Here is a 26,454-nt window from a genome sequence, read left to right as displayed (position 1 = left end):
TGCCCACAATGGGCCGTCTCCCCTCCCAGCAAACCAACCAAGCATTGCAATTTAATAGCTCTCCGGCCTTTCTGCACCGCAGTGATTAGGCCTGTGGTTAAAGCTTTGCTGGCCGGGAGGCGAATTCCCCTGCAGGGCCCGTGAGATGGGCTCCGGGCGCGGCGCACGGCGCCTGCTCCTCATCCTTTCCTGTGTCCCAGCAGGCACCGACGGGGAGCCCTCGGATAAGCCCGTCCATCCCTCCAAACCATGCTCCTCCCTCCTCTGGAAAGGCAGAGGGGATGAGAGCGCCGGGGCTGGGCTGGGCTGGTACCCCGGGGGAAACGGAGGAGGCACAGCGAGGGACACGGAGCCCAGAGGCAGCCGGGGCTGCAGCCGGGCAGGAGCGGAGGCTGTGCCTTCCCCTGGGAAGCAGGAGAGCGCCGGGAAGGTGAGTGGGGTCTGAGGGAATGGGAACAGCCGGGGGGAGTGATGGGGTCAGAGCAACGCCCCAGAGCAGGGGGACAGGGGGACAAACCCCCCGGCGCTCCCAACCTGTGCATGAGCATCCTTAAACCTGCTTAAATCCTTGTGAGCCTGTCTGTCCTGAGTGCCAGTACGTCCCTACAGCCCATGGGGTGAGTGGCTGCAGCTGAGGATGGCTCCTGAATCCAGGACTCCTCTGTGGGTCGTCGCACATGGCTGAGACACGGCCTGCACCGAGGAGCCACCACCTGGCTTGGCAGAGGGGACAGCCCCACCACTGCCCACCCCGGGCTTCTCGGAACCAGGGACAGAAAGGGGTGGCGAGGGAATGTGGGCACCACTCCAAGGTGGGCACCTCTGTGTGGAGCCACGGCAGGTGCAGGATGGATGATGGGCTGTGCCAGGGCTGAGGGGCTGTGCCATGTCACCCTCGGCTGCGTGGTGACACTGTGCATGATGTGCCAGCCTCACCTGCACGGTGACTCCAGCCATGGCGGAGGGGCTGTGCCAGCCTCACCTGCACAGTGACTCCAGCCATGGCGGAGGAGCTGTGCCAGCCTCACCTGCACGGTGACACCAGCCATGGCGGAGGGGCTGTGCCAGCCTCACCTGCACGGTGACACCAGCCATGGCGGAGGGGCTGTGCCAGCCTCACCTGCACGGTGACTCCAGCCATGGCGGAGGGGCTGTGCTGGGATGGAGGGGCTGTGCCGTGTCACCCTCAGCTCCGTGGTGTGTCCCCAGAGTGCTGTGCCAGCCTCACCTCCAGGGTGACACCACAGCCAATGTCTCCCCAGGGTGTCCATCTGGATGGACCCTCTGGAACCATGAAGGAGGATCCCAGTGAGGAGCAGATGGTTTCCAGATCCCACCACACAGCCCGGGCTGGACTCACTCCTTGGCTGCCCCACCCAACTCCGTGTCTCCTTGCATCCCACCGTGTTGACCCCCTCCAGGGGCAGCTGGAGGTGAGGGGTGGCCTTGCCCATCCTGCAGCGCCTCTTCCATCCTCTGCCCTGCCTCACCCACAAGGCCGCATCCTTCTCGGATTCCCAGTCCCCTCTGACATCCCTGTCCTCACACAGCCGTTTCTTCTCCTCACGCACAAGCACAGATCCCCTCCCATCACAGCGATGTTCATCCCGCTCCAGCTCCTTTTCCTTCCCACGGGAAGTTCATGCCCAGCCTCTGCCCATGCCAGGCCATCCCGCCTTTCCTCGGGGTTTCCTCAGGCATCAGCATCTCCTCTCTGCTCTGTCAGGCTCCTGCTCTGCAAGCACACCCCTCTCCCCGTGTCCCACCCTTTTCATTGCTGTGTCCTCAGTGCTTTATCCATGGCTTCACCTGTCCTGGAGCTTTATCCATGGCTTTACCTGTCCTGGAGCTTTATCCATGGCTTCACCTGTCCCAGAGCTCCGTGCTGGCGGGGGATGGCACACACCGAGCCCCGCCCGTGCCGTGAGCCGCTGGCTCCTCCTGCCGTGACCGCCGGGATCGACCGACGGCTTCCGCCAGAGCTGCTCAGTTTTTAATCTCCCCGAGGGAGCCCAGAATTAATTATTGAGCAGCTCCCAGGACTCATCGGGAACATCCGATCCACGCGGAGCCGCGGCCTTGGTCCACCTGTCCCGGGAGAGCTCCGGCTGCATCCCCGACGTGCTGCTCCCTTGGTGTGGTGTGTGATTCGTGTCCTCTCTCCCAGGGAACCTGGGGTGCTGCCTCCTGGGTGAATCCATCGCCAGGAGAAATCGGTTCCTGCCGGAAGCAAGACGGAGCCGCGGCCGGAGGGGAGGGTGGTGGGAGTGTGGGGTTCCCTGGGGAGAGATCCCTGCTCCGTGCTCCATCCCAGAGGGATGGTGACAGGCCCAGCCCGACCTTGCCAAAGCCACTGGGACAGTGGTTCTTCTCCACGCCGGTGGAAACTGGGAGCTGGGGCGTTATAACCCTGGGGCGTTCCACCACAAATCCCAACATCCTGGGAAGCTCCCCTGAAGGAGGCTCTTGGAGCAGGGATGGCTGGGAGCTATCACCCCGTTGTTTGGGGGGATCCATCGTGGGGACAGGGATGGGGATGGAGCAAACCCTGGAGCAGCCCGGGCAACTCCACCAGACATCCCGAGGTGTCCCATCTGCTCCCAGTTGTGTCCAGGACGTGCTGCACCCCTGGCCTGGTAGAGGCAGGAGAGGGTGACAAGGGGGGACCAGGCACCCACCACCCCCGGGTGATGCTCAGGTGGGACCCTGTTGGAAGCAGGGCCTGAATCCCTGTCGGGAGACATGAGTGACCGTGTCGGGAGATCGCAGGCACCGGCAAGAGGCTTAACTTTAAAAAAAAAAAAGGTTTATTTATTTCAAGATCTTCCTTTTTTTTTTTTTCCTTTTTTTTTTTTTCCTCCTTTTTTGTCGTTTTTACCTGTATTTCAAAAAAAGTGGGGCAAAAAGTACAAAAAAAGTCAGTTGCGGAACGGCAAAGGTTTAGAAACCACAGCGCGGAACGAACCCAAGCGAGAAACACGGAGCACGAACCAAACACCCCCACGACACGGCCGAATTATTACTGGAATTTTTTTTTTGTTTGTTTTTTCTTTTTTTCCTCTGTACAAAAACACACCAAAGCATGCCACGGAGCGGGAAGGGACAGAGCGGCGGGAGGAGAGGGCTGTGGCTGCGGGGGGAGCCGCGCTCCCGGCCCCGCTGCCGGCCCCGCCGCTCACGTCAGGTTGTTCTGGAGGCAGTTCAGCTCCCCCGCGTCCTGCTGCTCCCCTTTGCCGCCGTCGTGCTTGGGCGACGTCGAGTTGTGGATGTTGAACGGCTCCTCGTCCTTGAGGCAGGATTTCAGCGAGTCCTGCAGCTTGTGGGCAGCGCTGGGATCGTCCTGCGGGAGAGAGCGGGGTCAGGGCAGGGCCGTGATGGGGGCGAGAGCCGCGGAGGGCGCCGATGTCCCGCTGACGCCTTGCGGAGAGCCACTGGAGGGGACAAACGTCCCCCCGCCCCGGCGCAGATGGCAGCAGGGGGGGACCGCGGTGCTGCGGGCGCGGGGACGGGACAGGGTCCGACCCCGCCGCGGTGACACGGCCTCCCCACCCCGGGGTGCTCCCCGGTGAGCCCGTGCCAGCCACAGGCACGTCCCCCCGGCCGTCCCGCCCACCGTCCCCGCCCGATTCCTCTGCCCAGCCCGGCGCATCGTCCTCGTCCCCGCGACAATCAGCCAGTCCCGGCGGCCTTGGCAGGAGGCCAGAGCGGTTGGGTTTATTGCGGTTCCTCAGCGTACAGCCCGTGCCCCCTTTGCCGGGCGCGCCTCTTCCCCCCGCTGGAGCATCTCCCGGGCCCGGGCTGTGCCCCGAGCCCGTCCCGCGGCCGTGGAGGAGCGGCCCCGCCGGGCTCCGGCTGTGCCCGCACGGCCCCGCTGGGCGAGCCCCGGCCCGGGGCTGCCGGGCCGTGCCGTGCTGGTGACGGTGCTCCCGGTGCCAGGGACACCCAGGGGCCGGCGTCACACAGGGACGGGATTCTCCATCTCCTGGCCGGTCCGGAGCTGGTGCCATTGGTTTTCCACCGCCGCAGGATCCCCAGAAACCCCTTTCCCAGGGGTGCTGACCCTGCTGACCCCTCCTCATCCTCGGAGTGCTGCGTCCCAGGCACCGCGTGCCCAACCCTCCGCATCCGGAGGGGACGAGGGATGTGTCAGAGCCGGGGAGTGGCACCGAGTTCATCCCGAGGTTCATCCTCTCGGCAGCGGGGAGGAGGCGGCCCCGGAGCCTCCTGCCAGGGCGGCCGGGCCGCGCCGACGCTACGGCTGCTAAAGGCGGTCGGAAGACGGGGAACACCGGCCGTGGGTGGGGAAAGGCTAAAGGGACCTACGCTCCTCCTCCGGCTCGCGCTCCGCAAAGCCCTTCGCTTCTCTCTGTTCCGAGCCGAAAGACAGCAGGGTTGGAAGGGCGGCCCGGGGGATGCCGGTGGGTGCATCCCAAGCACGGCAGCGGCCCGGACAGTGTCAGCCTCCAGCGCCCGGGGTCATCCGCTGCTCCTTCCTGCCCAGGGATGCCACAGCCACGGGGCAGCGCCTGCCCCCGCTGTCGCTGTCCCCGCCCTGAAAATTCCGGCACGGCCACCCCTGCCACCCGCACACGGAGCCAAAGCCATCGGGGGGCTCGGGATGGTGGCTCCCCGGGGAGACACACAGGCAGGAGGGGACGGGGAAGGCACAGAAGGGTGACACTGACCCCCCTGCCTGGCCTAGGTCCGGTTTAGGTCGTTGGAGACCCACCAGCGAGGGGATAGAGTTGTGACCGTGGCAGGATGGGGACAGGAGGGCAGCGCTGGGATCACGGAGGGGACAGAGGGACAAGGATGGGACAGGAAGGGGGACAGGGGGTGGTGCCACACAGCTCCTTACGTTTGGGTGGGAGCCCTCGGCGATGGTGGAGAGGGAGAAGTTGTCGTTGTGCAGCTCGGACGGGGTGCGGTATCTGTGGGGTCAGGACAGCAGGGGTGAGAGCAGGACCCCCCATGCGGCCCCCGCCCACGTTTTGGGGGGACCCTGGTTTTGGGGGGGGGTAACTGGTCCCAGCACTGGAGCCCTGGGGGGGTAAATGTCCCCAGGGATGGAAGTCTGGGCTAAAAACCCCCGGATCCAAGGGCTTTGGGGGGATAAATCTCCCCTGCTCTGGGGGTTTGGGGGTTTATTCCCCAGCTCTGAGGACTTGGGGAGCTAAAAGCCTCCAAGTCTGGGGGGCTTGGGGGGCTTGGGGACTTGGTATAGCCAGGGATGGAGGCCTTAAATGTCCTGAACTCCGGCGGTTTGGGGACTAAATGTCCCCAAGGATTGAGCTGGGGCTAAACGAGCCCAGTGTGACGTTTTGGGGGGCTCGGTGCCCGCAGCTCTGGGGTTTTGAGGGTAGCTGGGCTCTGGGCAGAGAGCGGGAAGGGCAGCGCGGGGCAGGGCTGGAGAGGGAGACCCGGGAGCTGGCACGGAGCTTCCCTGCTAATTACACTTGGCATTTCCAAACACTAATTAACAGCTCATTAGGGACCGAGCTGGGAAGGCTCTCTCCTCCGTGCTCCAGGAGCTGGGCAGCAATGGCTGGGGCGGGGGAGCGACCCCAAACCCTTCCCTGTCACCCCCCAGCCCTGTCCCCAGCCGGGCCGTCCCCGATGGCAGCCCAGCCGGTGTCCCCAGCTCCCAGCGAAGCAGATTAACTGGTGCCACTCAGGAGCAGCTTTAAGGGATTAAGCGTGGAGCAGGAGCCGCATCCACGTCTCCCGCCTCCGGCAGCTTTCCCACCCACCGTCCCCGCCGGCACCGGGGCTCCCGGTGACGCCGAAAGGACGGGCTGTCACCAGCCGGGGCAGGGGCGTTCGGGGCCGGCCCGGGGTGTCCCCGGCACTCACTTGGTCTTGCGCAGTTTGCTGTTCTCCGTCTTGAGCAGGTAGAGCTTCTTGGCGAAGAACACGGTGAGCATGAAGAGCAGCAGCACCACCAGCGCGGCCGAGCCCACGGCCACGCACATCACCTGGAAGTCGGTGACGATGGACTCGCAGCGCGTGCCCTTGTGCCACGTGTAGTCCTGCGTGTTGCACCTGCCGGGGGACGCGGTCAGAGCAGGGATCCCCCGCCCCAAAACGCGTCCCCCCGGCCCCAAACGTGGTCCCCCGGCCGCCCCAAACGTGCCCCCGGCCCGCAGAGCACCCTCGGGGGATGCGGTGTTTGTACCTGCGGGATTACGGGTGTCTGAGGGGGGTGGCAAGAGCGGGTCCCCGAGGGGGTGACACCGACTGACACGGGGACGCTGGGGGACGCCCGCAGCGGAGTCGGGGCGTCCCAGACGGCGCTGCTGCCCCACACCAGTGGCTCCCAGCGGCGGTGGGAGCGGGGGGGGGGGGTCCAGCGTCCCCCCGAGCGGGCGGGCTCGGTGCCAGCCGCAGGGCACGTCCCGGTGCGTGCGGCACAGCCGGCATCGCCTCCCGGGCGCAATCTGCCGGGGCCGATTAGCGCGGCCGCCCCGCAGCCTCGGCTGCGCAGCCCTGACCTAATTCCTGCCCAGCCGCCGCTCGGGGGGCAGGGAAAGCCCCCTGCATCCCGCCGGGAATGAGGGGGGAGCACCGCGCTGGGGTGCAGGGACATGGAGAGCCCGGGAATGGGGTGCCGAGGGGATGGAAAGGTTCGGAATGGAATGTACGAAGGATGGGAAGAGTAGGAACGCGGTGTCAGCGGGATGGAGAGCCCGGGGATGGAGTAGAGGGAAGGGAGAGCCCAGGAATGATGTGCATGGAGGGTGGAGAGACTGGGAAGGGAGTGCATGGAGATGGAGAGTCCAAGGATGAGGAGCACGGAGAGATGGGGAGTGGGGTACACAATGGATGGAAGGACTGGGAATGCCAGGCCAGGAGGATGGAGAGCCCAGGGATGGGGCAGAGGGAATGGAGCGCCAAGGAATGAGGTACTTGGGGCTGGACAGACTAGGAATGGGGTGAAAGGGATGGAGATGCCAGGAACGGGTTGCAGGGAGATGGAAACACTGGGAATAGCGTTCATGGGTGCTGGAGAGCCCAGGGATGGGGTACAGTGGGATGAAGAGCCCAGGGATGGGATGCATGGAGCATGGAGTGACTGGGAGTGGGGGTGCACAAGGGATGGAAGGACTGGGAATGAGAAACATGGGAATGGAGAACCTGGGGATGGGCCGCAGGGCATGGAAAAACTGGGCATGGGATAGAGGGATGGAGAGGCCCAGGATGGGTGCAGGGGATGGAAAGACTGGGCATGGGGTAGAGGGAATGGAGAACCCAGGGATGGAGAGCAGGGGATGGAGAGCCCAGGGATGGATGCAGGGGATGGAGAACCCAGGATGGGGTACAGGGGATGGAGAACCCCAGGATGGGTGCAGGGGATGGAGAGCCCAGGGATGGAGAGCCCAGGGATGGAGAGCAGGGGATGGAGAGCCCAGGGATGGATGCAGGGGATGGAGAACCCAGGATGGGTGCAGGGGATGGAGAGCCCAGGGATGGAGAGCCCAGGGATGGATGCAGGGGATGGAGAACACAGGATGGGTGCAGGGGATGGAGAGCCCAGGGATGGAGAGCCCAGGGATGGAGAGCAGGGGATGGAGAGCCCAGGGATGGATGCAGGCGATGGAGAACCCCAGGATGGGTGCAGGGGATGGAGAGCCCAGCGATGACCCGCCCCCACACCCGCAGCCCCCGGGGACCGTCCCTTACCGGCAGAAGGCCCCGTGGCTCTCCACCAGGTAGCACTGGCCGCCGTTGTGGCAGTAGCTGGGGACGAGGTCGCAGAGGGAGCGGCAGGAGCTGTTGTGCCGCACGTAGCCGCTCCGGCACTCGGAGCCGTTGTCGGGCGGGCCCCGCTCCCCGGGCCGCGGCCAGGCCGTGGGGCCGCCCCCGGACAGCCCGGGCGGCGGCGGCGGGGCGGCGGCGCGGTGCCCGGTGGGCCGCGGCTCCTGCGGCGCGGGCGCGGCCGAGGCGGGCGGCCGGTAGCCGTTCTCGTCCTCCAGCCCCCCGTCCTCCTCCTCCTCCTCCTCTTCCTCCTCGTCCTCCAGCTCGTCCTCGTCGTCCCCGTCGGCGTAGAAGGAGGTGGTGGGGTAGAAATCGGCGTCGTCGAAGGGCGTGAAGTCGTCGTAGAGCTCGTGGAGGGCCCAGGGCGTGGCCGCGCCCTCGGGCTCCCGGCGCCGCGCAGAGCCGGCCGCGCCCCGACCGCCCCCGGGGAAGCCGCCCAGTCCCTCGCCCCCCTCGAACAGATCGTAGTAGTCGACGTCGATGATCTCCGAGCCCGTCCGGTCCGCCGGGGGCTTGGCCGGGCCCGTGGCGGCGGTGATGGGCTCCTGCAGCCACGTCAGGTCGGTCCAGCCGCGGGCGCCCTGCGCCGGGGCCGGGCTGGAGGCGGCGGCGGCCCAGAGCTCCGGGGGTCCCCCCGAGTCCCCCCCGGCGGCGGGCACGGGGCTGGGCTCGCCCAGCACGGGGCTCCGCGGCGCGGCCGAGCCCCCGGCCGCCAGCAGCAGGTCGGATTCGGCCGAGTCGGTGGCCAGCCGGGGGCCGGGGGGGCCGGGCGGGGCGCCCGGGAGCCCCCCGAAGCCCCCCGGGCCGGCCGGGGAGGGCGGCGTGGGCCGGTCACCGCTCCCCGGCTCCTCGGGGCTGCCCAGGGCCACCGGCACCGTGCCCCCGTCCCCGGGCCAGGTGACGGCTCGGGGGGGCACGGCGCTGGCCTCGCCCTCGCCGGCGCAGCCCGGGCACCCCTCGGGCACGGCCGACGGCTCCGTGGTGGCCGTGCCGCCCCCGGGGGGCTCTAGCTGGGCTCCTGCCGCGGCCCCCCCGGCGCTCGTGCTGTTGCTGGGTGCCCCCGGGGGGTCTCCGCTCGCCAGGTCCCATTTCGGGGGGCTGCTCTCCAACGAGCCCTCCCAGGCTCTCCCCTCGCCAACGGTGGAGTTTTGGGGGGGCCACGCGGATGCTGGGGGGGGGGCAAGGAGAGAAAGAGGTGTCAGAGGTGCCCCCGCACCCCTGGGAGGACGTGGCAGCCTGGGGGGGTTCAACAAGTTCCCCAGCTGCTCCTCCTTGCACCCACCAGCACCACGACAAGGAACTGGGGGGGGGGGGGGGCTGCACCCCGAATCCTTGAGCCTCTCCCGGGGACTGATGGGGTGAACCCCACAGCACCCCCAGCTCTGCCGGTGCCCCCGCGCCCAACCCTGTGACACCCCCCTCAGCACGGCCCCCCCAGCCCGAGCTGCCCCTGCGCCCTCAGCTGCCCTTCAAGGGGATCCATCCCCCTGCAAAGGGATCCAGCCCCCGCTGCGAGGGGAGCCAGCCCTCCCCCAGAGAAATCAGACCCCCATAAGGGGATCCAGGCTCCCCCCCCAGACCGATCCGGCCCTTCTGTGGTTCTTGTAAACGCTCTCCATACACACAAGGGGATCCGGGTCCCTGGACGGGGGTCCAGCCCCCCCTCCCCGCCCCATGGATCCGTCTGTCTCTGCCAGGGGATCCAGCCCCCTCTGACTCTGCGGATGCCGCCGCTCCACACAACGGGCTCCAGCCCCTGCGGCGGGATCAGCCCCTCTGCAATGGAATCCAGCCCCTTCCCAGGGGCTCAGCCCTCCCTGCCTCCCGCACACCCAACCCAGGTACGGCCCGGGATCCAGCCCTCCTCCCCACACCGCGATCCAGCCCCCTGGAGCGGATCCAGCCCTCCTCCGGTTCGTGCGCCCCAAACACAGCACCAGATCCCGCCCCTGCAAGGGGATCCAGCCCCTGCAACAGGATCCAGCTCCCCGGCAAGGGTATCCAGCCCCTTTCCAAGGGTATCCAACTCCCCCCGCAATGGAATCCAGCCCCTCCCAAGGGGATCCAGCCCCCGCCGGTCCCTGCCAGTGCACCCCGAGAGGATCCAGCCCCTGCAAGGGAATCCGCTCCCTCCTGCAAGGGGCTCCAGCCCTTCCCTGGCTCCTGCGGATGCTCCCCCTGCACACACGGGGATCCAGCCCCTGCCGCAAGGGATCCGGCCCCGGCGAGGGGATCCCGCCCGCCCTGCGAGGGGATCCAGCCCTCGGCAAGGGAATCCGGCCCCGGCGAGGGGATCCAGCCCTTCCTCCAAGGGGATCCAGCCCCCCGTAAGGGGATCCGGCCCCGGCGAGGGGATCCCGCCCGCCCTGCAGGGAGATCCAGCCCTTCCCTGGCTCCTGCAGATGCCCCCCCACGTAAAGGGGGGATCCAGCCCCGGCAATAGGATCGATACCATCACCCCCCCGCAATGGGATCCAACCCCCCGCCCGGGGGGGATCCACCTTCCCCCGGGGCTGCAGCCCCCGGCAATGGGATCCAGCCCCGGTGCGGGGATCCCCCCCGGCCCGGGATCCGCCCCCCCCCCCCCGCGCCCATCCCGTGTGTCCCCGGTCCCGGTACGCACCGAGGGCGCCGATCGCCAGCAGCAGGGCCAGGGCGCGGGGGGCGCGGGGGGCGCGGGGGGCCATGGCGGCATGGAGGGACCCCGGCTCCGCCACGGGGCCGGCACCGGCAGCGGCTCCGCCCGCCCCGCTCCGAGCGAGCCGCGCCGAGCCGAGCGGAGCCGCGCCGAGCCGGGGGGCCGGGCCGGGCGGCGGGGGCGGGACCGCGGACGCGGCGGCGGCTCCGGGCACGGGCACCGCACCCCCCCGGCACCCCGCGGGCAGCGACGGGGGGCGCGTCCCGGGACCCCCGGCAGCGGGGAGGACACACCCCGGGACCCCCGGGCAGGGGGACACCGGGGGACACATGCCGACACCCCCCCAAACACCGGGGGACGCATCCCGACAACACCGGGGGGCACATTTCGGCACCCCCAACGTCGAGGGGACACCCTCCATCATCGCCATCCTCGGGGAGGGACACCGGGGGACACATCCCGACACCCCCAAACGCATGGGGACACATCCCGACACCCCCCAACACCGAAGGAAAAATCCCGACACCTCCAGCATGGGTATCCTCCGGGGGGGCACATTTCGGCACCCCCAGCATCGAGGGGACGCCCCCCAGCATCGCCATCCTCGGGGAGGGACACCAGGGGACACATCCCGGCCCCGGCATCCCTGGGGCACAGGGGGACACAGAGGGCACACCCTGGCGCTGCTGTCCCTGGGGGGACGGCAGGGGACACATCCCGGCACCCTCCCCAGAACCCGGAGTCCCCCAGGGCCGGAATCCCTCTCTGACCCCCCCAAACCGCTCCTGCACAGGCGGGGACCGCTCCCCGAACCGCACCGGGATCCCCCCAGCACCCTCAGCTGGTGCGGGGGGACCCCCACGCTGCCCCCACACCCGCACCCCGGGGCACCCAGGGAGCCCAGGGCCGGCTTGGACCCTCCTCGCCCCGCCGGGGCCCTGGCATCCTTTGCCGGTGCCACACCGCTCCGGCGGCCGCCACGGCCTCTGCCACCAGCGCCCTGTCCCTGCGGGCACCAAGGGCTGGCTCCCGCCCGTGGGCAGGGGTCCGGGCAGGGGTCCGGGCAGAGGCAGCGTCTGGGTGAAGCCGGGGAAGAGCCGGGAGAGGAGAGCGGCGGGGATGTGCCCGGCCCCGCAATGGGGGACCCCCGGGCCCAGGCCCCACCTCGGCGGGGTGGTGGCGGTGCCGGGGCAGCACCCAGGGGACACCCGGGGCTGCTCTGGGGACTCAGCCCGGACCCGCCCGTGGGAGAGCGGCTGCTCCTTCGCCGTGTCCGCACCGCTGGCTCCACGGATGCCTCAGCCCCCTGCCGCCGGCACCAGCTCCCGGCTGGCCGAGGCTTCCCAAGGTCGCCGCGCGTCCTTGGACACCTCCACCTGCAGCGCAGGAATGTGGCCGTCATGGCTGCTCCGCCACCTGCATCCCACATCGGGCGTTCCACATCCTGCATCAGGCATCCCGCACTGGGCATCCCGCACTGGGCATCCCACATCCCAAATCCCACATCCCAAATGGCAAATCCCACACCCCAAATCCTGCATCCCACACCCCAAATCTCACATCCCACATCCCAAATCCCACATCCAACACCCCAAATCTCACATCCCAGATCCCAAATCCCACACCTACCCCCCAAATCTCGCATCCCACGTCGGGTGTCCCCCACCAGCCACCCCGTATCCCACACCCCACGCCACCCACACCAGCGCAGGAGCTCGGGCAGTGCCGGGGGCTCCCCGGGGACCCCGTTTCTGCGCCCCCCGCCCCACGCGGGACCCCCATCAGCTTGGCAGTGCGCCCCGGGTGTCCCCCCGCTGCCACGGGCCGTGTGCGGGCAGGGGCTGGGCTGGGGACACGGGCAGCGGGGGTCCCCTCTCCCCCCGGCAGCCACCGCTCCTGGCCGGGCTCCTGGCCGGGAACAAGCCCCGCTCTGTCCCTCTCAAAGGGGGATTGAAGGGGCTGCACCTGCTTAGTATTCCCCAGGCTTCCGGCCCTGGATGCGTTTCCAAGGGGACCGGCCGAGGGGCCGCCGGGATGGACGGGGGGACACGGCCCTGACAGCCGGGAAAAGGGCTGGGAAGGGGCTGAGGGGTCCCACGGGCTGAGGGTGCCGGGGCCAGGGCCCTCCTGGCAGCAGGAGGCCGAGGGAAGGAGGGAGGGATCGGGAATGGGGATGGGATGGAGGAGGGTGGGATCGGGAATGGAGATGGGATGGAGGAGGGTGGGATCCAGGAATGGGAATGGGGATGGGATGGAGAAGGGTGAGATCAGGGAATGGAGATGGGAATGGGGATGGGAATGGGAATGGGATGGAGGAGGGTGTGATCCAGGGATGGGGATGGGAATGGGATGGGATGGAGGAGGGTGTGATCCAGGGATGGGGATGGGAATGGGGCTGGGATGGGATGGAGGAGGGTGGGATCCAGGAATGGGGATGGGATGGAGGAGGGTGTGATCCGGGAATGGGGATGGGGCCGGGCTGGAGCCTGGGCAGGGCAGCAGCCCGTGGAAGCTTCCAGCACCCACAGTAACTCCTGGGGGCAGGAAGCTGGTGGGGCTGGCAGGGAGCCCTGGGACCACCTGTTCCGGGCCTGGAGCCACCCAGGGTCACATCTGGGACACCTCCACGGCCGGAGGCTCCGCCAGCCCTCGGGACAGGCTGGGCTGGTGTCCTGCAGCGCCAGCTCCTCTCCAGAGGGTTGTGTGGCCAGTGTCCCCCGGCAGCCCTGGGGCTCCTCATCCAGGGCTGTTCCCCAGTGTCCCCTCAGGACATCCCGGGACCTGCGGCAGGGGCAGAGCTCAGGGGGGCACTGGGTGCTGTGCACAGGCAGGAGCGTCCAGCTGGGAGAATTCCAGAGCCTCCTCATTCCCACGCCCCGGGGCGTCCAGGGGCAAAGCAGAGCCGAGCCTTGATGCGCCAATTCCACGGCGGTGCCCAAATCCAGGAGCAGCCGAGGCCAGCACGGGGTCAGAGCCAGACCCCACCACATCCCTACAGACCTGCCTTGGGCCGGGGCTTTGCCAGCAGCACGGGGTTGGAGGACAGACAGCCGGGCAGGATGGACAGACAGACAGGCTGGACAGCGACGGCTCTCCAGTCTCGAAGCAGAAATCCAGCACCACCTCCCTCACTTGGGAAGAACCAGCTGCTGTCGCCAAGTCTGGGTTTTCCTGGGGGAATTACTCAGAGTATTAGAGATGATTTAAAAGACGGGGAATTGCAGCCACCATTTGGGGCCTTTCCAGAGCAAATCCGTGAGCCCTGTCCATCCGTGCCGTGATCTGGGGGAGGGATCCCATCCCAAACCCCTTCCCTGCCCAGTTCAGCGCAGGGAGTGGAGTTTGCCCCTGGATCCCGCCCTGCTTTGGGATCCCCAAAATCCCAAGGGAGGGGCTTTGCTCCCCCAGCCCTGCCTCATGCTCAGTGCTCGGCTCAGCTCCTCATCCCAGCTCATCCCGGCTGGCAGCTCCCGGTGTGTGCAGGTGCCAGGCTGGATCGTGATCCAGGATGCCATGGGGATGGACAGAGTGACGGAGGCCTGGGGGAGGCACAGGCTGGCCTGGGATCCTCACCTCCCCAGCTCCCTGCCAGCACCAGGAATCGCCTCATTCCCGTGGCCGGTGATGGTGCCCGGGGCCATCCAGACCCGTGGGATAACGGGGGGCGATGGCAGGGGCAGGATTCCCCGCAGCCTCTGTTCCTCCCGTCTCCTCTCCCTGGGCTGCCTTTCCCTCCCCCTCAGCCGGGTACTGGAGAGGCTCAAATCCCCTTTTTCCCGGATTTCTTTCATGGACGAGGATTGGAAAAGTGCAAAGAAAAGAAAGAATTGAAAGCAAGGGCCAGGACTGAGGCTGGTGTTTCCTGCCCCGGCTCGGGCTCCGCTCCCCTCAGACACGTGAACCTTTCCCTGTCTCACATCCTGGATGTTGAGCCTGAGCCCAGGGCTGAGCCCAGCTCAGCCAGGCGGGATTTTAGGGACGGCTTTGTCCTTGATTGGGGCTGGCACCACGCGGGCTGGCTCCGAGGTGACGAGTCCCGATGCGACACCGATCCCCGGAGGAGCCGCCGCCGCAGCGACCTTCAGCCTCCTCCGTGCTCAGCCCGCAACATCCAACCCCTTCCTGCAGGGAACAGATTCCCCCTCCCCGGATCAGGCACCCGGCTGATCCAAAAATCACCGTGATTCAAAGTCCTGGAAGCTGGAGCCGTGTTTGGGATTGCAGGAGCAGTATTGGGGAAGGATGCTGGAGGCACAGAAATACACAGATCCACAACCTCTGCCTGTCCTGTGGCGCTGGAGCCGGGATCTTCCCAAAAAACCCTTCCTGACCTGCACGTGGGCTGGTGCGTTTGGGTCTGCAGAGGCAGAGCTGGCCCAGGCAGGGGCAGAGTCGCGGTGTGTGAGCAGCCTGTGGCTCTGCCAGACCTGCCGGAGGGGCAGAGCCCCTGGATTGTGCTCTCCCGGCCATTCCCGAGCCACATTCCTGGGGGCTGCAGGGGGAAAAGGTGGGAGAGGTTTAATAATCACCTGTCACAGCTCTGAGCTGCAAAGAGCAAGAGAACCCTGAGTAAAGCGAGGATGAGCTTTGGGGAGAGGATCGGGTGGGGAGCTGAATCCAAGGATGGAGCTCTGCATCCCAAGGATGGAGCTCTGCATCCAAGGATGGAATCCTGCATCCCAAGGATGGAATCCTGCATCCCAAGGATGGAGCCCTGCACCTCAAGGATGGAGCCCTGCATCCCAAGGATAGAGCTCTGCATCCAAGGATGGAGCCCTGCATCCCAAGGATGGAGCCCTGCATTCCAAGGATGGAGCTCTGCATCCAAGGATGGAGCCCTGCATCCCAAGGATGGAATCCTGCATCCCAAGGATGGAATCCTGCATCCCAAGGATGGAGCTCTGCATCCCAAGGATGGAGCCCTGCATCCCAAGGACACATCACACCTGCCAGCTGTGCCAACACCTTTTGTGTCCGTGAACATGCACAGGTGACAAAGGAAGCTGTCCCTGGGCGGGGGACGTCACCGCCGGTGCCAGCGCTGCTCCCACACCTTCCTCCTCCGCGCCTGGAGGAGCCGGTTTAGTGCTTGTGATCTTAGCTCTTGTGATTTTGCCAAGAGGGCACTAAAGGCCCTTCAGAAAAGCTTTTACCTCCAAGGCTCTGCATTCCTTACTGCCGGGAGCACGGCTGAGTCCGGGCGGCTGTTTCACAGTCAGGACAAGGAGCGGAGACACAGCTTCATCCCCTGAAACGAGGGACAAGGGCTCGGGAAGGGCTGGGCTGAGCCCGGAGTGGTGAACGCGAACCTGGTCCCTCCCACGGCAGGTGAGGTTTGAGCACCCCAGGGCTCCACACCTCTGCAGGAGGGAGCCCGAAATCGGAGCAGCAGAGAGAGCCGGGCCTGCAGGGCACCGAAATCCGCCCGGAGCAGGACCAGCGGGACCACAACATCCCGTCCTGGCGCTGAGAAGGAACGAGGGAATTCCATGGAATGGATCCTGGGGGGATCTGGAGCTCCCCAGCAGCACCTGGAGCAGAGCTCAGGGAGGAGATGTCCCCCAGGTCCCGCTGGGATCCTGCACCTGGAGGTGGCTCCAGGTCTTTGTAGGGTCAGTGACACGGAGCTGGGTGGGCAACCTTGGTCCTGGCACGTGGGGACCACCAGCTCCATCCCAGGGCTGGAATTCTGGGGGCACGCCTGGAAGGCTGCTGGCTTTGGTGGACACCAGGTTGTTTCGATCACACTGCAGCTTAAAGAGACAGAAAATGAGGAGGGGATTTGGGACAAAAAAAAAAAAAAAAAAAAAAAAAAAAAAAAAAAAAAAAAAATCAGCCCTCAGTTTCCCGTTGCAGCCTCCAGGTGACATCCCCAGGGCTGCTGGGAGGGTCCTGAGCTTCCTGTGGAAGGGAGAATTCCCAGCACAGGCGGCCGGTGCACACAAAGGGGGACAGTGTTCCTGGAGAGCCGGGCAGTGCTGGCACAGCCCTGGCACGGCCCTGGCACGGCCCTGGCACGGCCCAGCCCTTGGCAGGTCACCCAGAGCCGCCCTGTCTGGGGCACATCTCCTCCTGCCGGGATTTGGGGGGATTATCCGGGGGTGGGTGCCGGGGTCAGCCTTGTTCTCGTTCCTGTAAAACCTGGAGGGAGAAAAGCAGCTCCCGGCCCTCCAAAGCCTTGGCGTGGGAGTTTCCCGTGAGGAAAGCACGGGGATGAAAACGGCAGCGAGGGGACAACGCGCACTCACACACCTCAAACTCTCCGCCAGCCCCAAGGTGCATTTTGGGCTTTAAATGGGCCAGGAAAAGACAAAAAATGCAGCTTTTCAGGCAGCCCGGGGTGGAGTTGGTATCCGAGGCAGGTTTAGGGTGTTTTTGGGATGAACAAAGGCTGTGCCAGCGCCTGCTCCTGCTCCTGCTCCTGCTCCTGCTCCTGCTCCTGCTCCTGCTCCGCTCCCTTGGCCGGCGGGGCTGAGGAAAAATCCCACGGCTCGCCTCTGCCATCTCCAGCAGGATCCGATGACTCGGATGAAGATGCACAAAGCCCTCCCAGCTGTGCGGGCAGGAGGGACAGGGAATTTTCTGGAGCAGGCAGAAGGGCTCGCCCTGAGCAGGTAATTCCCTTTATCCTAAGGAGGGCTTGGGTTGGAGTGACCCCAGCAGCGGGTTTGGAGCGGACGCTGAGGCAGCTCAGAGCCCCGTCCCAACCCCGCGGTCCGGCCGGCTGCGCCCGCACCGGGACGCTGAGACCAGCAGCAGTTCACTCCCCAATCCCACCGCCCGCTCCCGCAGCAGGAGCAGCCCCGGCCCCACGCCACCCCCAGCCCGGCTGTGGGACCCAAACACCCACAGCAGCGTCAGCACCCCGGGATGGGTTGGGCTGGATTGGAGGGACCTCAAAGCCCATCCAGTGCCACCCCTGCCATGGCAGGGACACCTCCCGCTGTGCCAGGGCGATCCAAGTGTCCAGCCTGGCCTTGGGCACTGCCAGGGATCCACAAATCTCTGGGAATTCCAGCCCAGCCAGGAATTCTCAATTCCCAGTCTCCCATCCAGCCCTGCCCCGTGGCAGTGGGAAGCCATTCCCTGTGTCCTGTCCCTCCATGCCTTGTTCCCAGTCCCTCTCCAGCCTTCCTGGAGCCCCTTCAGGCCCTGCCAGGGGCTCGGAGCTCTCCCTGGAGCTTCTCCTCTCCAGGGGAACATTCCCAGCTCTCCCAGCCCTGGAGCAGCTCCAGGTCCTGTTGCTGTTGGATCCAGGGCTGGAGCAGTTCTGCAGATGGGGAATTACCCGAGGGGGCAGAGGGACAGGATTCCCCACTTCCTGCTGCCCACGCTGGGGATCAGCCCAGGGCACGGCGGGGTCTCTGGCCACTCCCTCACCCACCAGCATTCCCAGAACAGATCCCAAAACCCATCCATTCTTCTCTCCAGCTCTGCCCTGCCCGGCCTCGGCAGCTGCTGCAACCACGAAGATTTGAAGCCTGTGAATAGAAAACTTCCCAAACCTGACATTCATGACTTACATTCTGTGCATCCCTCAGGAAAACGATCCTCAGGATGAGAGGAGGAGAAGCGACCCTCGCTGGCCGTGCTGCAGGTCAGCTCATCATGCCAAGGGACAAGCCTTGCTGGAATGCAGAGATCCAAGAGCTCCTTCCCTTTGCCTCCTGCCCCGTGTGGGAGCAGCTCCACGGAGCAAACGGGGTTCAGCAGGAGACGCCAGCCCTGGAGACCCCCCAGGCTATCCAGGGAGGAATTCCCAGGTGGGAATGTGGCTTTCATGGCATGTCCCAGACCTGGGGACACAGCTCCGTCCCTGGGCATTTCCTTCCTCCGGCATTAAGGACTGTGGGCATTATGGGATGCCCGGGAAGCTGAGGCAAAGGCTCTCACCGGGCAAAGCAGCGGGACCGGCTGGAATATAATCCAGACTGGATTCTGCTTTCAGCTCCATCAAACAGACGAACCCTCCCGTGGAGCCCAGTGGGATGGAGGGAAGAGCAGGACAGGCAGCAGGACTGAGCCTGGCAGAGCAGCAGGATGGGAGAGCAGAGGGACTGAGGCCTCCGCAGCCCATCCTGCCCCTTCCAGCGTGATCCAGGCGGGAACCCGCCGGCAGCAATGCAGCTCCACTGCAGCCACTTCCCGGAGCTCTGAACCGCTGACAGTCCCCAGCAGCAGCCCCAGGGTGGGAAGGCTCTGTGCTTCCCCCCGTGGCTCCCCCAAGCTCAGGACTTGTGTTTGCTCCTCTGGAGTTCCCATTCAGCCCCGGATCACAGCGACAATTCCTGGCTCTTCCCGCACACAAAGGCAAAGGAGACTTCACAAACTCCACAGGCTTTGTACAAAAACCGCTTTTTTTTGCTTTTATTTCACAAAATTGGGTGGCTGCTGCAGGAATCAAACCGGCCCTATACAGAGATCAGGTGAAAAAGTGGGCACGGGGATTATTTATACAGAAACAAAACCGAGCCCAGGATCCAGGTCCTCGGCAGGATCAGCACTAGGACAGTAAAAAATAGTCTCCACCTGGATCCTGGGAATTGCTCACGCTAAAAACAACCTGAGGTTACTCTAAACTGGACTAAGGGCTGCACCAGAAATCCCACGCTCACCCCAAAGACCCTGGAGGGGAAGGAAGCCTTGGGAAGGGGAATGGGAAGGCCCCGGCCGCTCTCTGCGCGGCACGGCGGAGTCCTGCTGGAAGACCTGGCAAATCCTAAACTTTGAAATGGTGGAAGCGGTTCTGGAGGTTCCAGAGTCTTTTTGGAGCCTCTCTCCAGCCCAACCTCAACTCCCACCTGGACTAAAGCCACCCCTGAAATCAAGGAGCGGCGTCCACACCCTCGGCAGGGAAAGCCCGAACGCTCCTGGGCCGCGATGAGGGCAGAGAAGGACTTTTTGCAGGACTTTTCCCCAAGTTTTGGCAGGCTGGAGGTGTGCAGCAGCAGCAGCAGCTCTGGAGCGCTCCCAGACCTGCCTGCTGCAGCTGTTCCCTTCCCCAGCCCTCCAGCTGCAGCGGGGGGTGACAGGAGCTGTCCCAGCTGCGTTTGCTGCTGCCCCGGCCGTCCAGAGGTAGTTCTGGCATTCCCATCCCAGCCATCCCAACCCAATCCCAAATTCTAGCACTTCTTCGCTACCTACTTTTTCTATTTTTTTTTTGGTTTTTTTTTGTTTTAAAAAGTACAAAGTATATGCTCCAAAAAGAGAGACTAAAAACGGGGGTGGGGGGGGGTTATTCCTCAGTTGGCTACTGCACCGAACTACTCAGGGAAGGTCCAACTACCACCTCCAAAGGCAAAGGAAAGGTAAAAACCGGAGCGAGAAAAACTCCTACCATTGAGTGGTTTTATTCCGATTGATTCGCTCCCGGCTTCATTCCCACGGATCAATATTTCCCGTAATAAGTTAGAGGCGGCTGTGGCTGCAGCCACCAGGAATCCCTGCGGGCCCTGCGCCTCCGTGCCCCAGCACGCCCCGGTTCCCCCGCTCTGCTCCAAGCTCTGGTTTGGCCTCTCCTCTCGGTGCTTTGCTCTGCCCAGAGACCTCGGAGCGGGCACGTCCTAAAGCTCAGCTCCTGCCCTAAAAAACCTGGATTATTTCACCCTTCCCGCGAGAAGCCCGAGCTGAAAGCACCAAGAGGAAGGAAACCAGCGTGGAGCTCTGCAAGGCAAGCAGGCCAAGGGGTCAAAGGACTTCCCAGCAGCAACGTGGAGGCGCTCCTGGCATCCCTGTGTGCAGCTTTCCCGAGGGAACGCCGAGCTCTGCGGGGCGCAGTGGGGAACACCACGTGTGTCATCACACACACGCACAGCGGGGAGGGGAGGGGAGGGGACACCTCCCCGGGGAGCAGAAGGGAACTGAGGAATTCTCTTTTGGTCACCACTATGTTGCTGTGGAAGTTCTTCCTCCTTTCCTTGGCTTGCTTTTAGGGAGCGGCGGAGGCGGGCGGGGCTCCGGCCGGAGGTGGGGTCACTCCTTCCGCGGGCGGCTGCACCGGGCCGGGATCTGCAGGACACAAGGGGACAGTGAGGGACAGCAGGGGACACAGGGAATGACAGCAGGAGGGACACGCCGAGGGGCTGGACACGGAGAAGGGACGCAATGCCCACCACGCCTGAGTGTCTCTGGGCTGCAGGAGAGCCTGTCCCAGGGGGATTCCTGCAGCCAGAACGCAGGAATGGCACCACGGTGGCTCCAGAAGCTCTGCTGCACCTTTATTTCGCTTTCCCACCACCCAGCACCGCACGGACTCCGTGAAAGAGGAAAAAATTCCCGTGTTTTTATGGACGAGATGCCGGGGATGCAGCTCAGCGGCTGGCAAATCCATGCCAAGCAACTTCCAGAGCCGGAACTGGCACCTCTCACCTGCCAGCTCTGTGCTCGAGCCCAAGTTCCAGCTCTTCTCTGTTTAAAACAGATGGAACAATAGGTTTGATACAAACAGAGGCTGCTCCTCCCTCTGAAGGATGGATGTAGGTTAAAGCAGAGGAATCCACGGATGCAGCGAGCAGGAGCGAGGAAAGGAGGGACACAAAGGGCCAGCCTCGTGCCCAGGGAGGAGATGCTAATGGAACATGACTGACTCGTTCAGCAGGGGAGGAAAGAAGGAGAAGTTAAGAGAAGGGAAGAGAGCAAACAGGAATACAACCTGACACGGGACATTCCCAGTGGTAAAGGCTCAGGAAGAAGGAGAAGGAAGTAAAGCTGGGGGAGCAGAGGAGCAGGAGCAAGGCCCAAACAGAAATAGCACGGGCGGAGTTTTCCCGCTGGGGCTGGGAACGCCCGTGACTCAGAGCTCGCAGCAGCTCCTGCTGCCAAAGCCAAAAGCAAAAGGGCTTTTCCCAATTATTTTTTTTGGGAAGAGGTACAACAAGTGATGGCAATTCCTGCTCGTCCGGTGAGAACCACACTGAGCATTTTGGGGGGGTGAGGATTCCTGAGCAGCAGCTGGGTCAGGCTGCAATTAATAACGGCAAATTTATTGAGGAATTCCTGATGGAGAACTCCTCAGTCATTCCTGCCTGTGCCAGCTTGTCTTCTGCCTTCTGGGCTTGGCCACACTCTCACACTCATTCAAGCAACTCCCACACCACGGCTCCTGATCCAGCTGCTTTTTTGGCTGCCATAAATCAGCTTCATTTTTAGAGGTTCAGAGTTTTTACTGGGAACGTTCCTTACATGGTTCGTCTTCTCCTTCTTCCTGCTCAGGACTTCCTTGCTCCAATCCCAAGGTGCCAAGTATTCAGCAAGGAATTACTGAACTGGATCCTACTCTGACCTCCACTGTTTAGGAATTCTAGTCAATTCCCGACCCCTCCACTAAGTCAGGAGAGGCTTTTGATCACCACCACCAAGCATCTGTATCATTATAAATAAAATAAGGGATGTTATAAATAAAATAAAGGACAATGGAATGTGTCGGGATGCCCAGAGGGCTGAGGAGCACTTAAAGCTTCCAGCACATGCCTGACACCACTCTGGGGCTGGCAGGGTGCACAGACCCTGCTCTTCCCGCAGGAAACAGGGAATTCCCAGCGGCACAGGAGCCCCCAGGACCATCCTAGAGAGGAGCACTCACACATTCCATTGGGAGCTGCCAGACCCTGCTGTTCCCACAGGAAACAGGGAATTCCCAGCACCACAGGAGCCCCCAGGACCATCCTAGAGAGGAGCACTCACACAATCCATTGGGAGCTGACAGACCCTCCTGCTCCTACAGGAAAGAGGGAATTCCCAGCACCACAGGAGCCCCCAGGACCATCCCAGAGAGGAGCACTCACACATTCCATTGGGAGCTGACCAGACCCTGCTGTTCCCATAGGAAAAAGGGAATTCCCAGTGGCACAGGAGCCCCCCCAGGACTATCACACAAGAAACAGGGAATTCCCAGCGGCAGAGGAGCCCCCCAGCACTACCCCAGAGAGGAGCACTCACACATTCCGTTGGGAGCTGCCAGCGGCACGCGGGGCCCGATGAGGTTCCCGGACATGGGGGCCATCCCGGGCGGAGCGGCCCCGCTCCCGGGGTGGATGCTGGTGGGCATCATCCGGCCTGGCAGGGGCTGCCCAGGGATCATGGAGCCAGGCCCTGGCATCTGACCTGCAGAGGAGGGAGAGACAGCAGGTGAGGCCCTGGGAAGAGCAGGGGGGTAGTGCTCCCAGCAGCGCCAGAGCCTCGCGCCAGAGGCGGCTCCGTGCGTGCTCCACACCCCCAGGAAACTGCCAGGAAACCGCCAGGAAACTCCCAAGAAACTGCCAGGAAACTGCCAGGAAACTGCCAGGAAACTGCCAGGAAACTCCCAAGAAACTGCCAGGAAACTGCCAGGAAACTGCCAAGAAACTGCCAGGAAAGTGCCAGGAAACTGCCAGGAAACTCCCTTTTCATCCCCCAGCACACCTCCAGAAAGGGCCAGCGGGCACTTGGAATCTCTTCCCAAGGAAAAAGTGGGAGACAACAGAGTCAAGCCCAACGCTGGCACTGAAACCACGGCAGAAAGGGAATCCCATGGAATGCAAGTGTTGGGAAGCAAATGGCTTCAGAGGAAGAGCCCTTGAGGAAAAGGAGCAGCCGTGAAACCTCATGGATGAGTTCCGTGGGAGAACTGAAATCATCCAGCTAAAACTGGGCAGCACAGGAATTCCTACTGCGATTCCCTGTTTTGCTGCGAGGGAGGATTCCAGGCTCTTCCTCACAAGCCAGCTCTGTGGGAGACCTCCCTGTTCCAGCTACACCACCCGGCCTTGGGCACCTCCAGCTTTAAAACCTCATTTGAGGGATGGTTTGGCATAATCCAATTCCATTTCCTTCAACACACTTCCATGGAGGGACGGTATTTTAATGAGACAGAGATGGAAACTGCTCCATCCCCCTAACGCCAGGCAAGGGAGGAAGGACCGAAGAGCCAAAGGGGCTCCAGGAGAGCTGGTGAGGGATTTGGGACAAGGGATGGAGGGACAGGACACAGGGAATGGCTTCCCGCTGCCAGAGGAACGGGATATTGGGAAACATCATCCAACCTCCCAAAGACTCAGAGGCTTTGTAGCAGTAGGAGAAGATATTCACAGCTACGAGGGGTGTCATTCCCTGGCAAAATTTGGGTTGATCAGGGAATAGAAATATAAAAACTGGAACAATACAGCTGTGTTGGAGAGGCCCGGGAAAGGTGGGAACTGAGAAATTCCCAGCCTGGGAGCTGCCACCTGACAGGAGCCTCAGTGATTTGGCCATCCCTGAACACCACAGGCCTGTGAGATTCTCTCTCACTAACCAGGGGATTAATATTAAAATCCCTCTTCCGAAGCACCTGAAGCTGCATCAGACTTTACCACACACTGAGTGGCTTCACGTGAAACTCCAGCACTGGGCAAGAATTCCTTCAGGGAAAGGCTGTCAAACCCACAGGGACGTGAAGAGTCAAGGATGTTTTATACGCAAATCAGCCCCAGTTGAGCTAAAATCACCACTGAACTGAAACTAAATCTACTTCATAAAACGTCTTTTCTTCATAAATGCAAAGTGTGCCCCATCCCTGGGAGTGTCCAAGGGACAGTGGGAGGTGTCCCCGCCGTGGCAGGAGTGGCACTGGACGATCCCTAAGGTCTCTTCCAACCCTAATCAACTCCAAATCTCCCAGCAGTGCTCACTGGGAAGCTCCCTCCTTCCTGGACCACGCGGTTGTCCCGAGCTTGTTTCCCTGTTAAACCCTGGAGGTTTAAATCCAAGGTTTGCTGAAGTTGTCCTGAGCTGGGAAGCTCCTCTGTGTGGGGCTTTGGCCGCCTGCTTTTTCCCTTCCTGACATGGGATGCAACGTTTTTATCTCAAAATTAGCTTAGGGAGCTGGCAGAGGAACAAGCCCACCCCGTCCCAGCTCCAAAACACCCAGGCTCAGAGTACCCAGGCACTGAGCCCACCCGGAGTGGGACTGACCAAGGGGAAATCGCCGCTGCCACCACAGAAAACCAAAGCCCTGCTTCTCCAGAGATGTTTTTATTTTCCAAGAGAAAGCGCTCCAAGACAGCGGCTCAAGCAGAAAATGTGGAAGTGTGACCTACATAGGGGGGGAGAGCTTAGGAGCAGCAGCGGCAGCTGCGGGAAGAGATCCAGCCCAAAGGTCCAACGCGACGAGATTGAACTGACTGAAAACCCCTCAGACGGAGGGGCTGGGCAGGTTCACCTTCCCCTGCTGCCCGTGCAGCTCACATTCCAGGGAATCGGGGGAGGAACTGCCTTCAGAGGCTCTCCAAGGTATTTATCTCCATTAAACAGCCTCTCCCTCTATTAAATCAGCACTTGAGGAGCACTGGGCTGATAAGCAGCCAGAGGGGTTTTGTTTTGATGCACGAGCCTTGGAGCTGATCCAAAAATCCTCCGGCACCTCTCCCTGCCCAGGCTGTGCAGGGAGAAGCCGTGGGCACGGCCAGGGCTCCGTGCACGAGGGGCAGCATTCCGTGGGGATGAGCCCGGCTGGCACCCTGCTCTCCTGCTGCTGCGGGAGACGACACACAACAGGCGGAGAGCAGCTCCAGGGAATGCCTGCTGCCCTTCCAAGGTGGGCTTCTTCCCGCTGGGAAGGGCTTCCACAGCCTCTGGGAACCCTAAAGCCCGTCTCATTGCACCCCCGCCGTGGGCAGGGATATTCCAACGGCAAATCCATCCTTCCCTCCTCCCTCCCTCCCTCCCGCCGCCCCCCCAGCCAAGCGCTGTGAATAATTAACCACAACAACTCATTTAGCCTCGCGTCTGCGGGAAGGAGAGGCGGAATTTCCACTTCACTGGCACCCAGCACTTCTGCCCCGCCAGGGCCGGAGCCGTGCCCGGCCCCGCTCCGGGAGCACCATTCCCTGCCTCCCGGGGAGCACGTAGGATACACCGCGAGTATCTCGTGAGGAACACACAGGATACACCGCGAGTATCTCGTGAGGAACACACAGGATACACCGGGAGGATCTCGTGAGGAGCACACAAGATACACCGGGAGTATCTCGTGGGGAGCACACAGGATACACCGGGAGGATCTCGTGGGGAGCACACAAGATACACCGGGAGTATCTTGTGAGGAACACACAGGATACACCGCGAGTATCTCGTGAGGAACACACAGGATACACCGCGAGTATCTCGTGGGGAGCACACAGGATACACCGGGAGGATCTCGTGGGGAGCACACAGGATACACCGCGAGTATCTCGTGAGGAACACACAGGATACACCGGGAGTATCTCGTGAGGAACACACAGGATACACCGGGAGTATCTCGTGAGGAACACACAGGATACACCGGGAGGATCTCGTGGGGAGCACACAGGATACACCGGGAGGATCTCGTGGGGAGCACACAGGATACACCGCGAGTATCTCGTGAGGAGCACACAGGATACACCGCGAGTATCTCGTGAGGAACACACAGGATACACCGGGAGTATCTCGTGAGGAACACACAGGATACACCGGGAGTATTTCGTGAGGAACACACAGGATACACCGGGAGTATCTCGTGAGGAACACACAGGATACACCGGGAGTATTTCGTGAGGAACACACAGGATACACCGCGAGTATCTCGTGAGGAACACACAGGATACACCGCGAGTATCTCGTGGGGAGCACACAGGATACACCGGGAGGATCTCGTGGGGAGCACACAGGATACACCGCGAGTATCTCGTGAGGAACACACAGGATACACCGGGAGTATCTCGTGAGGAACACACAGGATACACCGGGAGTATCTCGTGGGGAACACACAGGATACACTGGGAGTATCTCGTGGGGAGCACACAGGATACACCGGGAGTATCTCGTGAGGAACACACAGGATACACCGGGAGTATCTCGTGAGGAACACACAGGATACATCGGGAGTATCTCGTGAGGAACACACAGGATACATCGGGAGTATCTCGTGGGGAACACACAGGATACACCGGGAGTATCTCGTGGGGAGCACACAGGATACACCGGGAGTATCTCGTGGGGAACACGTAGGATACACCGGGAGTATCTCGAGAGGAGCACACAGGATACACCGGGAGTATCTCGTGGGGAACACGTAGGATACA

The 26,454-nt window shown here is 63.2% G+C and overlaps 3 protein-coding genes across 5 annotated transcripts in view; 1 reads left to right on the top strand and 2 right to left on the bottom strand.

Moving 5' to 3' along the window:
- The first annotated feature begins 102 nt into the window (after positions 1-102).
- Positions 103-2,872, top strand: LOC136300397 (uncharacterized). Of its 2 annotated transcripts, XM_066202764.1 has the most exons (3): positions 103-430; positions 1,263-1,433; positions 2,168-2,867. In XM_066202764.1, the coding sequence occupies exons 1-3, from the start codon at positions 146-148 to the stop codon at positions 2,654-2,656; spliced, it is 945 nt and encodes a 314-aa protein (XP_066058861.1). In that variant the 5' UTR covers positions 103-145; the 3' UTR covers positions 2,657-2,867. The 2 variants fall into 2 exon arrangements, 1 of the variants encoding a protein (XP_066058861.1); XR_010723685.1 differs by lacking the exon at positions 103-430 and having other exon boundaries at positions 1,040-1,433; positions 1,877-2,872.
- On the bottom strand, positions 2,781-10,444 carry CSPG5 (chondroitin sulfate proteoglycan 5). Of its 2 annotated transcripts, none has more exons than XM_066202612.1 (5): positions 10,379-10,444; positions 7,681-8,923; positions 5,854-6,042; positions 4,859-4,931; positions 2,781-3,340 (listed from the first exon to the last, which is right to left on the bottom strand). In XM_066202612.1, exons 1-5 carry the CDS (start codon positions 10,440-10,442, stop codon positions 3,176-3,178), a joined length of 1,734 nt encoding a protein of 577 aa, XP_066058709.1. In that variant the 5' UTR covers positions 10,443-10,444; the 3' UTR covers positions 2,781-3,175. The 2 variants fall into 2 exon arrangements, with proteins under 2 accessions (XP_066058709.1, XP_066058717.1); XM_066202620.1 differs by lacking the exon at positions 2,781-3,340 and adding an exon at positions 3,635-4,366.
- An 8,288-nt stretch (positions 10,445-18,732) lies between these two features.
- SMARCC1 (SWI/SNF related, matrix associated, actin dependent regulator of chromatin subfamily c member 1) overlaps positions 18,733-26,454 on the bottom strand; it is a 64,195-nt gene continuing 56,473 nt past the window's right edge. Inside the window, exons 27-28 of the mRNA XM_066202484.1 lie at positions 22,331-22,495; positions 18,733-20,401 (exon numbers count right to left, since the gene is read on the bottom strand). Of these exons, the coding sequence (XP_066058581.1) occupies positions 20,322-20,401; positions 22,331-22,495 (245 nt within the window). The 3' untranslated portion in view covers positions 18,733-20,321. The remainder of the gene's footprint in view (positions 20,402-22,330; positions 22,496-26,454) is intronic.

The sequence above is a fragment of the Chamaea fasciata genome, unplaced genomic scaffold (genome assembly GCF_029207755.1).
Source record: "Chamaea fasciata isolate MVZ Bird 193981 ecotype frontalis unplaced genomic scaffold, bChaFas1.0.hap1 SCAF_1, whole genome shotgun sequence".
Classification (NCBI taxonomy): Eukaryota; Metazoa; Chordata; class Aves; order Passeriformes; family Sylviidae; genus Chamaea; species Chamaea fasciata.
The sequence above is the reverse complement of the archived record's forward strand: the minus strand, read 5'-3'. Positions and strand labels throughout refer to the sequence as shown.

What these genes read in the sequence shown, in the direction of transcription:
- LOC136300397 (XM_066202764.1), top strand. Translation starts at nt 146, where the DNA reads ATGGGCTCCGGGCGCGGCGCACGGCGCCTGCTCCTCATCCTTTCCTGT. An exon ending in AGCAGGAGAGCGCCGGGAAG is followed by an intron (nt 431 to 1,262) that starts GTGAGTGGGGTC and finishes ATGTCTCCCCAG; the next exon opens with GGTGTCCATCTGGATGGACC. An exon ending in CCCTCCAGGGGCAGCTGGAG is followed by an intron (nt 1,434 to 2,167) that starts GTGAGGGGTGGC and finishes CCTCTCTCCCAG; the next exon opens with GGAACCTGGGGTGCTGCCTC.
- CSPG5 (XM_066202612.1), bottom strand. Translation starts at nt 10,442, where the DNA reads ATGGCCCCCCGCGCCCCCCGCGCCCCCCGCGCCCTGGCCCTGCTGCTG. An exon ending in GCTGGCGATCGGCGCCCTCG is followed by an intron (nt 8,924 to 10,378) that starts GTGCGTACCGGG and finishes CCCCCCCCCCAG; the next exon opens with CATCCGCGTGGCCCCCCCAA. An exon ending in AGCCACGGGGCCTTCTGCCG is followed by an intron (nt 6,043 to 7,680) that starts GTAAGGGACGGT and finishes GTCCCCCGGCAG; the next exon opens with GTGCAACACGCAGGACTACA.